The sequence below is a fragment of the Periplaneta americana genome, chromosome 4 (genome assembly GCF_040183065.1).
Source record: "Periplaneta americana isolate PAMFEO1 chromosome 4, P.americana_PAMFEO1_priV1, whole genome shotgun sequence".
Taxonomy (NCBI): domain Eukaryota; kingdom Metazoa; phylum Arthropoda; class Insecta; order Blattodea; family Blattidae; genus Periplaneta; species Periplaneta americana.
Genome location: NC_091120.1, coordinates 32,910,338 through 32,925,780, shown reverse-complemented (window position 1 = coordinate 32,925,780; position 15,443 = coordinate 32,910,338). Strand labels below are relative to the sequence as shown.

Here is a 15,443-nt window from a genome sequence, read left to right as displayed (position 1 = left end):
CTACACATTGCATACTGCAATTCAAACACAGTCTTTTGAACGAAACATTTTGGAATATCACCTTACATTTTTTCTTGTTTTCATTTGTTTTGACCATTGAAGAAACACCGTGGAGGACGATGGCTTAAGTGAAATTAAAGTAAATTTTTAAATACTGTTCTGGTACTTATTAATGAGTATGATATTTATTGCAGGGGATGTGTTTGAGAAACTAGAAGACGAAGACGAGCAGGGATGGTGCAAAGGCAGGAAGGACGGACGTGTGGGCCTCTATCCAGCAAATTACGTCGAAGTGGTATCGCAATAACTTAGTTCTTGGACAAACAGAAACCTGTTCTGCAAAGTGCTTCCTTCCCAAGTGGAAAGCTGGCCATTGTATAAAAACCCTTTCATATGCTACAAAATTTATGGGAACATAATTCGATTGGAATCTTGAAGAATAAGAAATTGCTTCACGCAGTTCAGTAGCTGTGGTGTGTCATAGACTGTTGTTTTAACTTCGTATGTTGACTATAATACTTTAGATTGGGTGCATGGAGTTATTCACCATTGAAAATTTGTAAATATTGTGTCTAGAATAAGTACAGTAATATCAAAAGTGTATTTAATGTTACAGTTTTGTGACATTCCATACTAATAATTTTGGAAGTAGACTTTTCTAGCAATTTATTTGTTTCTTTCTCTCGTTTGCTCAAACTCTTCCTCTTGTAAAATATTAAAGGTTATATTATGAGCACGGTACCGGTATGATTTGGTACGAACCTGGAAATTAGTTTGTAAAAAAAAGTGATTTGCTCATTATGTTTTGGACAGAGAATAACTTTACTAAAACGTGCAACAAGCTACGGTTTTGGTCAATGTTAGTAAGCCAAAGCTAATTCTGCTCAAAGCTGTAAGACATCCAGTCTGGGTGAAGATTTGAAGGAAACGGGGCTCAGTCGCTTGATCCTAAAGGCCAACATGCATTTTGAACAAAGCAGTTTCTTGTTCTTAAGATAATTAGTGATTGTTAAATAGTTGTGTAAGTTTCGGAAAGTGAATTGAAAAGTGGATTGAGAGATTAAGACTCTAGTGATAGACCCGACCGACTTGTGCTACCAGTAAAGACACTCTGCCTCCCCGAGTGCTACGAGATTCCTACGTTAACAAGAACATATCAGAAAACACAACTGTGTCCAAGTCTGCATTGCTGGTCACGTCCTCTTTAACACGTATATTGAATATGAAATATATAAATATGATATTGAGTTGCTAATTATGATGTATATGTTGAGTTTAAAAAATGTTAACCGAGATTAAAGTATAAAAACAATTCTATAATGTAAATTTGCTGTTTTTAGGCCATCTTCACTGGTATAGTGTTGCATCTTTGAAAAAGAAAATAATTTCTATAAATGATTGCATCATATTGAGTGCATTGGTGCTTACTTCTCATGTTTACGTTCTGAATTGTTGGTCGAAAATTCTATTTAGTTTGATTTTAAGAATATCAGTTCTACCCCTGTATCTAGATTTCTTGTGTATTGGTTGTGTGGTGTCAGTTCCAGCATATGGTTGCAGAAGTGTTACTGAGAGTTTGGAAACCGATTATATTGACGTAGGAAGATTGATGGACTTGTAGTTATGTACAAAGTGCAGTAGTATCTAGCAGGTATACATCATCCTTATTTGATCCCCACGTAACTTCCATGCCATTCTTTTCTCGTAATCCTCTGTGGCTCGGCTTTCTTCATAGTGTTATTACCAATTAAAATAATGATTTTAACTGAATGTATCCATTTCACGGAGCTTTCATAATCTCAGTACTCTCTTTGTTTTATTTCAAAGTAATCAAAAGCATAGAATACAAACGTAAATTCAAGTTTAATTATATCACAGTCTACTATATACAGTCACGAAGCTTGGGGTGATTTTTTGCAAATCTCGCGATAGTTGCTAGCCGCTTGGAGTGCTGTGAGTACTAGGAACAGCCACAGCCATCGTGATCTAATACAGGCCGTAAGGCAGACCATGTAACTCGCTTAACCCGATCACGAAGGGCGGCGTTTCAACCATATAAATTAGTTGGAATACATAAACAGTAACATATGTTTCTCTAAAATGTAGTGTAATTCCATTAATAAAATTTAAAACGATGATTATGAGACACTTCAGACATAATTTACTTGCGAGTTAAGATGTAATATTATTTATGGTGTGAAAATTACGTTGTTCGTATGTGTAATACCTGCCTTTATTTCGATGAAATATTGCGAAATTCTTGTACATTCATTTATGCACGATTCAATCATTTTCAATTGGACTGCACGGATATTTAGATATGTTGAAATTACAGCCTAGGTTATGTTTACTGTACCAGTTGCCCCTTTCTGTCTAAATTTAGTGATCTCCAATGCCTTGCCATTCATATGAAAATTTAAGGAAGTAGTAGATGTGCTAAATTGAAATCCCAATATAAATTCTTTTTTATTAAACCTCAAAATAGCTTCCATTCTAAACTTGAAATGTTGACGCGAACAGATTATGTTAACATGTAAAATTCTCTTCACATTAAAATAACACAGTTTTGTAATTATTTCTGCAACATATTATGCAACAAGAAGTGAACGGAACTTATAACACATTACACTAAATAAAGCTTAGCAATGATAAGCAATAAAGTTGTAATATTTCACTGAGCTCCATACACTGAAATAGAAAACCCGAACAAACATTACGGCCTGGTCTAGATCGAAAAAGCAATGACAGTGCCGTATTTCGCATTTTTGTGAAAAGTTCATTATCGGTTGTAAAAACTGTAAATGGCTAAAATACAATAATTTGAATAATAACATGGGGCAAGGAGACGTTTGTAGTACTATAAATTGTAAGAAAAATAGGTTAGAGTTATCCTTCCGAAAGATCCAGGAAGGTGAGTTTATAGAATATAATATATATTTTATGAAAGACCGAAGATGTATTTCATATTTAAATAGTGGAAGGAAGGTGTTAATTTTTTCAAAAGAACACGATATCGAAAGTACAATACATTTTATGGTCTGCTAGGGAAAGAGTCTGTGATGAGGCGATAGTAGCGATCCTGGTGGTGAGCAACTATCTATGGATGCATATTTCAACTGTTTACATTTGCATATTTAGTAAGTATTAAGCTTCGTGACTGTATATAGTAGACTGTGATTATATTCTCTTAATAAGTTCTTACACCATGTATATGACCTCTTTATAAAATTCCTGAGTTAGGGAACTTGATGTTTTTTATAAAGTGTGAAATTGTGTACCACAGTTCTGTTTGTATGTGTGCGTGCATGTGTGTGTAAGTGTGAAGTGAGAGATTATTACAGAAGTGATGAGTATTCAATATGGGTTAAAAATTGAGACAAATTTAACAAAGTAATTTATGGGGCCACAGCAAAATAAAATAGATAATATGTGTGGGGGATCATCTGTAAAAAAAAAAAAGTTAAAAAATGAGGAAATAAAACAGTTGAAGTTCATGAATCATAAACTTTGAAATGCTTCGTCAATTTAAATGCAAGTGTCATAATTTCATCACTGTTGTTTGATAGGCCTACATGCATGTTAACTAACTAGCCAGTATGTGATTATGTAAATATAATTCTGTCAGACTCAATGTATAAATTGTACTTGAGGGAAGGAACTGAAAAATAATGATTGTTAACTGTAATTTTTGCCTGTGCTGTCTATCCTTTAAACCTTTGGTAAAATAGCTTTTTGTATATTTTAGATATCGAGTGTTTAAATAAGAATGTCTGTTGCGATAATGAGAGATTCGTAACTTAATTTATATTTGCATACATTTTGAGAGATTTGAAAAATCTTCGTACAGTAAATATTTGTATCCTTCCCTCCATTAGACCCGTAACTAACCTTCATGGGATGTACATGATATTACTTCCGTAAATAAGTTGCTATTTTACAGAACTGGAACTTTTAATACTAGGTAATGCCATGAGATAATTCCATGAACTACGGTTAGTGACATCCATAAGAAATGGTTGTGCAAATGTGTATGCAGAATGATAGGGCAGTTTCTTTATTTGTAAACAAGCAGCTCCAACTTTTATCATTATTATTATTACCATTACCATTACCACTGTCATAATATGAACTATTTCCAAAATTTTGTGAACAGTAAAATTATATAATTTAGCGAGTTGCCATTTGGCTGTGTAAACCTTTGATGATATTATGCTTTATATACAGATATGTACACTTTATTTTCATATGCTTAATTGTTATTCAGACCTTACATCACCACTCCCTTTAGCTTTTATGTACATCAGATTGACTTAACAAAGTAAATTGCATTCCTATATTTCCCAAAACCTTTTTCTTCCCCCATTTTTAACAGCATATAACTATAAACAATATCTGTATAGTGAATATTACAGCAAGGGCTAAAATGAAAAATCAAAGAAAAGCATGTCCACACAACCTCATTTCTCAAGAAAAAGAAAATACATATAAATATTATGTCTCTGTATTCATGTATATATCTGTCTTCATTTCTTCCCCTGTTATCCTTACCGGTTTACCTTCTCATATAGAAATTCATTACAATTCGTAGTAAAATAAGTTTATTGCCTTGAATTAATTTATTTTATGCTCGACCATGCCGAAATGTAGTAATTATACACCTGGTAGCAGTCCTTTAATGCATGTCATTAAAGTACACCTATTCATTAAAGTTCAGGTTTTCGATTATTCTCAGATATGCAATCGAAAGACGACGGAAACGTCACGGAGGCTGGAAATCCAATACTGTCGCAGAAGGTTATGTTCTGTTACTATAATAATTAGCGTTAATTGTAAATAATATTCAAATAAATTCAATTTGTCATCTCGTTTTTCAATTCTAAATCAATTTCCAGGTTATACATTCTCTGTATTACATCAAGGTCAATGACATTATTGTTCCTCGGAAAAAATCAATACTTTCGCGTCTGCGCACATCTCACAATTCAAGAGCTATGAACAAGGTCACTTCCGATCTTCTGTCAGATACAAATAAAATGTATACTTCTGAATAATTTAAAGTTAGAAATATGGTCGAGCATAAAAAGTCGTATGAAACTTTCCTATAATGGTAATTAAGATGCTTGTATGAAAATTATGAAACTCGCTTGTGCTCGTTTCATAAACAGACATACTTGCGTCTTAATTACTATCATTATAGGCTCGTCGCATAATGTACTATTATAAAGCATGGAGTACGACAAGGATGCCCTTTATCATTTATCCCGTACAATATTTACTTGGAGGATATAGTGAAGAACTGGTTTCAGGACACATGAAGAGTGATAGTAGAAGGAAGGAGAATAAAGTGCTTAAGATTTGCTGATGATATGACTTTGCTAGCAGAAGAGGAGATAAGGTATATGTTACTGAAGCTAAATTACAGCTGTGAGCAATAAGGGATGAAGATAAATGGAAACAAGACGAAGACCATGGTTGTCGGAAGAAAAATGAGGAAGATAAACGTACATATTCGAAATGAGACAGTAAACAAGTGAACAGCTTCAAATACTTTTTTTTTTTAAGATGTTTTTATTAAAAGTACCAGGTCTCTTGGACCTTTGCTTCAAATACTTGGGATGTACTACAAGCAGTAACATGAGCTGCTGCCAGGAAGTTGAAAAGAGAATAGCAATGACAAAAGAAGCTTTCATTAGGAAAAGCATAATCATAATCATTTATTACATCCACTGATCATATACATGATATGGGACATGTCATATTTACAAACTAATAATTAATTACATAATATACATAAAAGTAATAACTATAATTAAATGCAACACAAATACAAATATAAAAAGCTTGGAGCTTGATTGAAGAAAACCACAGGTCCATCGATTTCGGCTATAAGTCCTGTTTGCAGTGTTTCTTGAAGTCAGGAGTCAATTTCAACCATCGCGGCTTTCACGAGAAGACATACAGACGTGGACAAATTATTAACAAAATTGACGATTTTTATGATAATTCTGTTTACAAAATTTGACTTTTCAATTTAGACTACAGTTGACAATTTTGGATATTTCCATCATTACAGTAGACAGAAATATGCAAAAATGTCAACTGTAGTTTAAATTGAAGAGTCAAGTTTTGTAAAAATATATAACAAAAATTCAATTTTGCTAATAATAAGTAAATTAGCAAAAATGTCAACTGCACTGAAGAGTCAAATTTTGTAAAAATATAAAACAAAAATCTTCAGTTCTGCTAATAATTTGGAAATATCCAAAATGTCAACTGTAGTCCAAATTGAAGAATCGAATTTTGTAAAAATATACAATAAAAACCTTCAGGTTTGCTAATAATTTGTAAATATGCAAAAATATCAAATGTAGTCCAAATTGAGGAGTTAAATTTTGAAAAGTATACAATACAAATTTTCAATTTTGCTAATAATTTGGAAATACACAAAAATGTCAACTGTAGTCCAAATTGAAGAATCGAATTTTGTAAAAATATACAATAAAAACCTTCAGGTTTGCTAATAATTTGTAAATATGCAAAAATATCAAATGTAGTCCAAATTGAGGAGTTCAATTTTGAAAAGTATAAAATACAAAATTTCAATTTTGCTAATAATTTGGAAATACACAAAAATGTCAACTGTAGTCCAAATTGAAGAATCGAATTTTGTAAAAATATACAATAAAAACCTTCAGGTTTGCTAATAATTTGTAAATATGCAAAAATATCAAATGTAGTCCAAATTGAGGAGTTCAATTTTGAAAAGTATACAATACAAAATTTCAATTTTGCTAATAATTTATAAATACACAAAAATGTCAACTGTAGTTCAAATTGAAGAATCGAATTTTGTAAAAATATACAATAAAAACCTTCAGGTTTGCTAATAATTTGTAAATATGCAAAAATATCAAATGTAGTCCAAATTGAGGAGTTCAATTTTGAAAAGTATAAAATACAAAATTTCAATTTTGCTAATAATTTGGAAATACACAAAAATGTCAACTGTAGTCCAAATTGAAGAATCGAATTTTGTAAAAATATACAATAAAAACCTTCAGGTTTGCTAATAATTTGTAAATATGCAAAAATATCAAATGTAGTCCAAATTGAGGAGTTCAATTTTGAAAAGTATACAATACAAAATTTCAATTTTGCTAATAATTTATAAATACACAAAAATGTCAACTGTAGTTCAAATTGAAGAATCGAATTTTGTAAAAATATACAATAAAAACCTTCAGGTTTGCTAATAATTTGTAAATATGCAAAAATATCAAATATAGTCCAAATTGAGGAGTTAAATTTTGAAAAGTATACAATACAAATTTTCAATTTTGCTAATAATTTGGAAATACACAAAAATGTCAACTGTAGTCCAAATTGAAGAATCGAATTTTGTAAAAATATACAATAAAAACCTTCACGTTTGCTAATAATTTGTAAATATGCTTAATATCAAATGTAGTCCAAATTGAGGAGTTCAATTTTGAAAAGTATACAATACAAATTTTCAATTTTGCTAATAATTTGGAAATACACAAAAATGTTAACTGTAGTCCAAATTGAAGAATCGAATTTTGTAAAAATATACAATAAAAACCTTCAGGTTTGCTAATAATTTGTAAATATGCAAAAATATCAAATGTAGTCCAAATTGAGGAGTTCAATTTTGAAAAGTATACAATACAAATTTTCAATTTTGCTAATAATTTGGAAATACACAAAAATGTTAACTGTAGTCCAAATTGAAGAATCGAATTTTGTAAAAATATACAATAAAAACCTTCAGGTTTGCTAATAATTTGTAAATATGCAAAAATATCAAATGTAGTCCAAATTGAGGAGTTCAATTTTGAAAAGTATACAATACAAAATTTCAATTTTGCTAATAATTTGGAATTACACAAAAATGTCAACTGTAGTCTAAATTGAAGAATCATATATTTTTAAAATACATAATAAAAATCTTCAATTTTGCTAATAATTTGTCCACATCCGTACTTCTCGTAGTCAGGATCTGGAAAAGAGGAAGTAAAGTTTTTTGAAGTAAGGCATTCTTTCTATTCAGTTATGACAATTTTCAATAAATTCATTCATACTGTAAAAGCAGTTTTTGATTAAAATTTTATAAAGAGCTTTCTTAAATTTCTGATGTGCAGATATTTCTTGAAGATAATTTGGTAGGCTATTGTACATAAGAAGACCAGCATGAATGAAACTGTTTTTATATAGAGTTGTGTTAAAACTTTCAATAAAAATATTATCTTTATTTCTTGTATTGTACTGGTGTGTGTCTGAATTTGTAGGAAAGCTGTGCAAATTATATTTGATAAAATTTAAGGTTTCATAAATATAAATACAGGGTAATGGCAAGATATGTAATTTTTTGAAGAATGGTCTGCAGCTGGTAGTTTGAGACACTTGAACTATGGCTCTAATAGCCCTCTTTTGTAGTTTAAATATTTGGATTGCATTGGGTGAATTACCCCAAAAGATTATACCATACGTTAGGATAGAGTGAAAGTATTCAAAGTACAGTGTGCGAGCAGATTCAATAGATGATGCTCTTATTAGTAATTGCAAGGCAAAGCAAATTTTACTTAATTTTTTCCCTAGTTCTTGAAGATGTACGGACCATTTTAAATGTTCATCTAGCCATATACCAAGAAATTTTGTATTGTTAGAATATTGAATTGTTTCATTTTGATACTCTATGACCGGCCACTCAGAATTATTATTTATTGATATATTGATATAGTTCCCAAGTACAAAACTTAATAATATAACAAAAGATCTATAAACAAATGTAGTTCTACATACTAAATATAAAATTTCCTAGACTCATTATTTTATCGCAAATCTTAATAATTTATTGGTTCAAACTTGCACTTACGTCTGGTTTTAGTGCATGTTTAAACCAATCGTGATAACCATTAAGACATTAAACCTTATTTTATCTGCTCCTTTTCACAATTTAATTGTAATTATTTAGGTCTTATTTTAATAATAACTTATTATTCCAATTAGGTGATCAGATGTCGACATACTGTAAGTAATGAACCTGAATTAGCTGACTCGATACATTCTATATGTAGGTTGTCTTTATTTCTTACAATATTTCCTTGTCAGCAGAAACGTTTGCGTAACTTCAATGAAGACTACCGCATACCTGCTTAAAAGCAAACTTTACAAGTTGCTTACATAATCAACCTCAATTTAGTTTCATTATTGTGTCGCATGTACTCATTATCAATGCCTACTAAATTTATTATAAATGCATTATTATTGAAATTAAGACATATTAGTAAAGCAATTTATAAAGTCAAAATTATCTTCTGAACCTTTACTAAATAATATAGCTATCTGAATACATTAATAACTGCCTTAAGAATTATTATTTTGTGAATGATGAAAAGAAATGGCTATGTTTTTCGACTTATTGATTACCAGTCTGTTTTTCTCAAACCATTCCACTAGTTGATTTATTGTCTTTTCTATAAAACAACGCATCACATCGACAGCTTTTCCTGATAAAAAGATACTGGTATCATCTGCAAAGAAAGTTGGTTCTCCATGACTGATGTATGACTCTAAATCATTTATATAAATCAAAAAGAGAATTGGTCCAAGAATTCAGCCCTGTGGAACACCATACCCTATGCGCTTTTTTTCAGACAGATAATTTATTATTTTACCATTTTCTTTACAAGTGATCTCTGTTCTTTGTTCACGGTTTTCCAGGTAGGAAGTAAACCAACTGTGTGCCAAGCCTCTAATTCCAATAGTTTTTAATTTTTCCAACAAAATAGTGTGATCCACTAGATCAAATGCTTTTGAGAGGTCTAAAAATAATCCTATTCCTATTTCTTTGTTGTCAATAGATTCATATACTCTTTTTAAAAAGTTTATAGTTGCCGTATTAGTTGATTTACCCTTACAAAATCCATGTTGGTTTTCAACAATTATATTATGTTGGGTTAAAAATGATACAAGCCTCTTGTGCATAACCTTTTCAATTATCTTAGAAAAAACAGAGAGTAAGGAGATTGGTCTATAATTTTGAACTTCCGTCTGTTGTCCTTTTTTATATAAAGGTTTCACTTTTGCCATCTTTAAACTGTCTGGGAATTGGCCTGTTGACAGTGAAAGATTTACTACGAAAGTTACAGGAGTAACTATATTTAGAAAACATTTTTTGATAATAAAATCTGGAATCCCATCGATGCCAGCTGATCTTTTATTCCCAAATTGTTTAATAATTTCCGTAATTTCTGTTTCATTAGTAGGATTTAGGAATATGCTATTACAATTATCCTTGTGTTTTGTTATATTATTGTTTTTAATCGGTGTACTGTTACCCAGTATAGTTTCTGCGAAAGGAGCATCTTCTGCGGACCTCTGGAAAAAGAACTAAGAAAGAGACTAGTGAAGTGCTTTGTGTGGAGTGTGGCATTGAATAGAGCAGAAACATGAACAAAAAAGTTTAAATCTGCCACATTGTCACAGTATGGGCCATCAGTTTTGTCACATTAGAAAGTTCGCACGAACTTTCATTTTCAGCAAATATTCGAACCTAAAATTTGTGTATTATGATGTGTTTTAATAAAGAAAATTCACACAGTTTTTATGTTTATTTAGTTATGTTCAGGCCGTTAATGTTGCCACACTAGGAAGTTCACATGAACTTTAATTTCCAATGAATATTCGCACCTAGAATGTGTAGGCCTATTATTTGTGTTGTATGACGTGTTTTATAAGGAAAATCCACACAGTTTCTATGTTTATTCAGTTATGACCAAATGATAGAGAAATAAGCTTCATATGGCTGCAGTTTTAACATTTGGCATCATGAAATATTAACTTTCTTTTGTTTACACCAGTATTTATTCAATTATCCAATAAAATTTTGTATCCCTAACTAGCCTGATCCCTTTGGTTCCGGTTAAGAGGGATTCTACTGTACTAAGAATCATTTTAAGTTTGATATCTTCCTTTCATGTTGATACACTTACAAAATATACTTTGTTAGTACTTAGTAGATTTTAGAGTATTTGCACTGTGTTGTAGATTTAGACACATCCAATGTTCTTGAGTTGCATATTAGCTCCATCATCAGGAAAAGGGATTCTGTTGGATTTCTCCCAGCCTGTAGCCATGTTGTCTAAGGGAATGGTATTCAACCTTTTTGGTTAGTGTACCCCCAAAATACACTTTTTACCTTCGTACCCCCGGACAGTATTACAATTATATAAAAAATAACAAAAGACTATGATTGATGTTGTACTTACTTATGGCTTTTAAGGAACCTGGAGGTTCATTGCCCCCCCCTCACATAAGCCCACCATCGGTCACTATCCTGAGCAACATTAATCCGGTCCCTACCATCATATCCCACCTCCCTCAAATCCATTTTAATATTAGCCTCCCATCCACGTGTAGACCTCCTCAAAGGTCTTTTTTCTTAAGGTCTCTCAACTAACACACTATACATATTTCTGGACTTACCCATACGTGCTATATGCCCTGCCCATCTCAAACATCTGGATTTAATGTTCCTAATTATGTTAGGTGAAGAATACAGTGCGTGCAGTTCTGCGTTGTGTAACTTCATCCCTCTTAGCCTGAAATATTTTCCTAAGAACCTTATTTTCGAACATCCTTAATCTCTGTTCCTCTATCAAAGTGAGAGTCAAGTTTCACAACCATATAGAACAACCGGTAATATAACTCTTTTATAAATACTAATGCCCAGAGGTTGTTGTAGTTTCAACACTTTTGTAAGTACTATTTTTTGGTAGCTCGTGATTAAGCATTTTATCTATCTATTTTGTTTGTTTTTTTTTTTCTTCTAATCACTATATTCGTGACTCATTTCTTGTCACCTAGTAATGTTACACTTGTAACATTATGACAAACCTCATTAAATTTGCTGTGTTTGTACTGTAGTTTCCTCCATTTTTCTGTGTGTGTCTGAACCAAAACTTATCTTTTGTGTGGGCTTAGTAGCAGTAGCGGCCGGTGATCGAAATTCTCAGTGAGGCCAGATGCTACTACATAGTTTAAGTGCCTCCGATAGGAAATGTTTATTCATGATATTAATTATTATTGTTATATTATTAATATCATTATTACTGTATTATTATTATTATTATTATTATTATTATTATTATTATTATTAATGGAAAAATAATAATGTCAATCAGAAAAATTGTCAGCGATGTCGTAGGTTTCTCGGTAAGCTATCTCTTTATTCAAAACTTCCTTTCTTTCAATATTATTTCTTCTCGAAAAAGGACACTCTAACAATGAATTAACTATATCATCATTATTTCTCGCATTTGTGTTTATATTTTCCCGAAACACACAACATTGAACCACACTCACTACTGTACCACGAAGTACAATAGTATAACACCCTCGCTTATGTTATAAACTGAGACATAAGGAGAGAGAACAGTGTGGGTCTCTGCCTGTCAAAGAGCGGGAATTTTTATGTTAATTATGGCCTATTTAGGAAGACAAGTCACAACCGCTATTCCCACCCTTCTACCCTCAAGACCGGTCAATGGATGAGAGGAGTGAAAGCTGACCAGGCAACAAGGCCAGACGAATTGTGCCTCAGCTACAGCTTTTCAAGCCCAACCTCAAAACCCGCGAAATATACGAAATCCCGAAGCCAGATCTGGCACAAGCGATCCTGGCCTCATGAACAAATTTTACTGCAAAACAGGTCTATATACACTACAAAGTTTTCAAATACTTCTACAGCAATATCAATATATGCTTCATTCAAATAACTAATATATTACATAAAAACACAAAATTTGATTTCAGCCAAGCCAAGTGACTGAGGCCCGACCTCACTTGCCTCAGTCAATCAGCCGCCACTGCTTAGTAGTACCTGTTTTGATACAGAATATGTTTGCATCAGCTATTTTATTGTATTTCTGAAATATTTCAGTTTTTAAACTTCTATCTTAATATCATTAATGTCAGTGATTTCTCTCTTTTCATTACTGTGGATTTTAATTTAATAATACAGGGTTTTTTTTTTTTTTAAAGAAATGTTGAAAATATTGTTTGTTGTAAAGTGTAGTAATTGTTTCCCAAAATAATTTAGTTTTCCAGTTAAACATGAAAATCATGTTATGCACATTCTTTTAGTTTCTTTTCACTTCACCTTTTTTTTTTTTCTTTCTTCTTTTTTTTTTTTTTTTTTTTTAAGATTTATTTTAGGTCGCATAACTGCTGGGTCTTTTTGCGACCACAGTATTTATATATTAATCCTTCCATTTCTTCATTCTATTATTTTTCAGTTTCATGTTATGAGCAGTTATATCTCTTAAATTGTGATCATAATCAGGAAAGAATTATTTAGACTTCGATAAAGAGAGAGAAAACCAATATTACCAACCAAATGTTAATTATAAAATTTAATTAATTTGACTTTTCATAAATTGAAAAAGATATAAAGTGAAAAATATACATAAAGTACCACCTAATTACATTGTCATATATTATTGTATGTATGTACAGTACAATGATCACATTTTTAATCTCGAATACATCCAATCACAACCATCTTAATTAACTTTGTTGAAAACTTTACCAAAATAATATTAACATAGGCAGTGGCTAAGAACATAGCCTACTGTATTAAAAAATATAGTAAATATTGGTGACACCAACTTTTCCCATAATTCCATGGTAGAAAGAAATTAATGTAATTGATTGTAAATGTTGATACAATGGCAATTGGAATCTGGGAAAGCATTGTTGTTTTGGTTTTAAAGGTGGATTTACATTATCCAACATAGAATCATCCCAGTTATTATTGAATTAGCATTGGAATATAGCTCGAACTATTTATAGAATGTCGTAAATTTGTTTGCTCGAATAAATTATACACAGTATAAATTGAAGTGTACAAAATATTATTTTGAGTTTCATTATTACATTTTTATAAACTAGTGTGCGAAATGTTTCTTAAATTGAACAGAATAGTGGCCATGGTTTATATCCCCTGGAACAAACTCATAATGCAACCACAATTCCTGCCTTCAGTTCCTTTAGTTTCACTGTACAGAACATTTTGGAATTCTTTTCGTCCAACCATGGTTGTAGTTCCAGATATAAATCGTACTGTGAAATCCCGCTACCGGCCAGAATTGTCTGCTATAACTTTCCGGAGACTTTTGTCATATAAAGTTGATCTTCAGTATGTGACAGAGGGAAGTGCAGGCTATTCTGTACAAGTTGCAGTGGAAGGATTTACGCCTGAGGATATTAAAATCTCCATAGAAGACAATACTTTAATAATTCGAGCTCATAACACAAGAAGTGATCAAAGTGGCAAATATGAAGAGTATGCAATGGTTGAAGTGACATTTCCTCGAAGTGTGGATTCTTCACAATTGAAGTCATCATGGGAAAAGAATGCGATTCTTACTGTGAGCATACCATACAAGTAGAGATTGATGGGAAACTGCCTGTGAAGTTTACCAGAAATACCATCTTACAACTGGTGATACACTAATATCATTGCCATAATTTCTAAGCTGAACTAAAGACGTTTTAGTGTATCATACAGTACAGGCGTCTTCAACTTTTTAGTACTGCTGATCGTAATTGTAAGAGCTCTTTGCCAATTCAATGCAAAATAAGACACACTTAAAGATTTGTTTAATTTTCTGTATTCTGAAATGTACCGGTATACCTAATTTTCATATGTTGAAGATCAATATTGAAAAAGAAGCATTTGTTGCCATTCACTTACTATTTCTGTGCTTGTTAAGAGTAGTATGACTTACAGTATTTGTTTATTAAATTTCTTGTGTAATATGAAATAGTTGTTGTTTTCTAATGCCAGGCATTTGACAATAAAGTCATTTGACCTCTTGCACTCCAATATTTTTCAAAGATATTATCATGACCAGCCACTGAAGCACAGATTTTGAGATGTTCCGAATCCATTTCTTGGTTTGAGTGAAAAATGGCAAGTTGTAGCCGATTTAAGTGAACACCATATTTTAACGTTTTGGTGGCTACTTCATTCACACACAACCCCCAGAATGTCTGGAGGACCACACCTGCTGTTGGTCAACGGGTCCATTGGACCTAGCTGGGAGATCTTGTTGATCACCAGCTTTCCCTCCTTAAGCTACTGGAGGACGATTTTAGTGCCATAGCAGATCAGCACTAGGAACAGAAAAGTAGAAAGAGGAGGAAGAAAAGTGAAATGAACCCCTAGGCCTTGAATGCTCTAATGCCGTCAGGATCGAAGAAAGTAAGAGTTCAGTCAGAGGACTGGATAGGAAAGGGTAAAGAGGGAATTAGGTATTGGATAGAGGAAAATTATACCAAATTCAGTCATTAACTCATCAAGCTGACCAGTGCTAATGGATGAGTAGCCCCTCCCTTTAGTTCAGCTCGTAAAATTA

At 31.9% G+C, this 15,443-nt stretch overlaps 1 protein-coding gene across 5 annotated transcripts in view; it reads left to right on the top strand.

Annotated features, from left to right (window-relative positions):
• Positions 1-4,504, top strand: part of Synd (protein kinase C and casein kinase substrate in neurons protein Synd) — a 330,834-nt gene extending 326,330 nt beyond the window's left edge. For all 5 annotated transcript variants that reach the window (XM_069823135.1, XM_069823138.1, XM_069823134.1 and 2 more), the window contains one exon: positions 195-4,504. In XM_069823135.1, the coding sequence (XP_069679236.1) occupies positions 195-307 (113 nt within the window). In that variant the 3' untranslated portion in view covers positions 308-4,504. The remainder of the gene's footprint in view (positions 1-194) is intronic.
• The last annotated feature ends 10,939 nt before the right edge of the window (positions 4,505-15,443 follow it).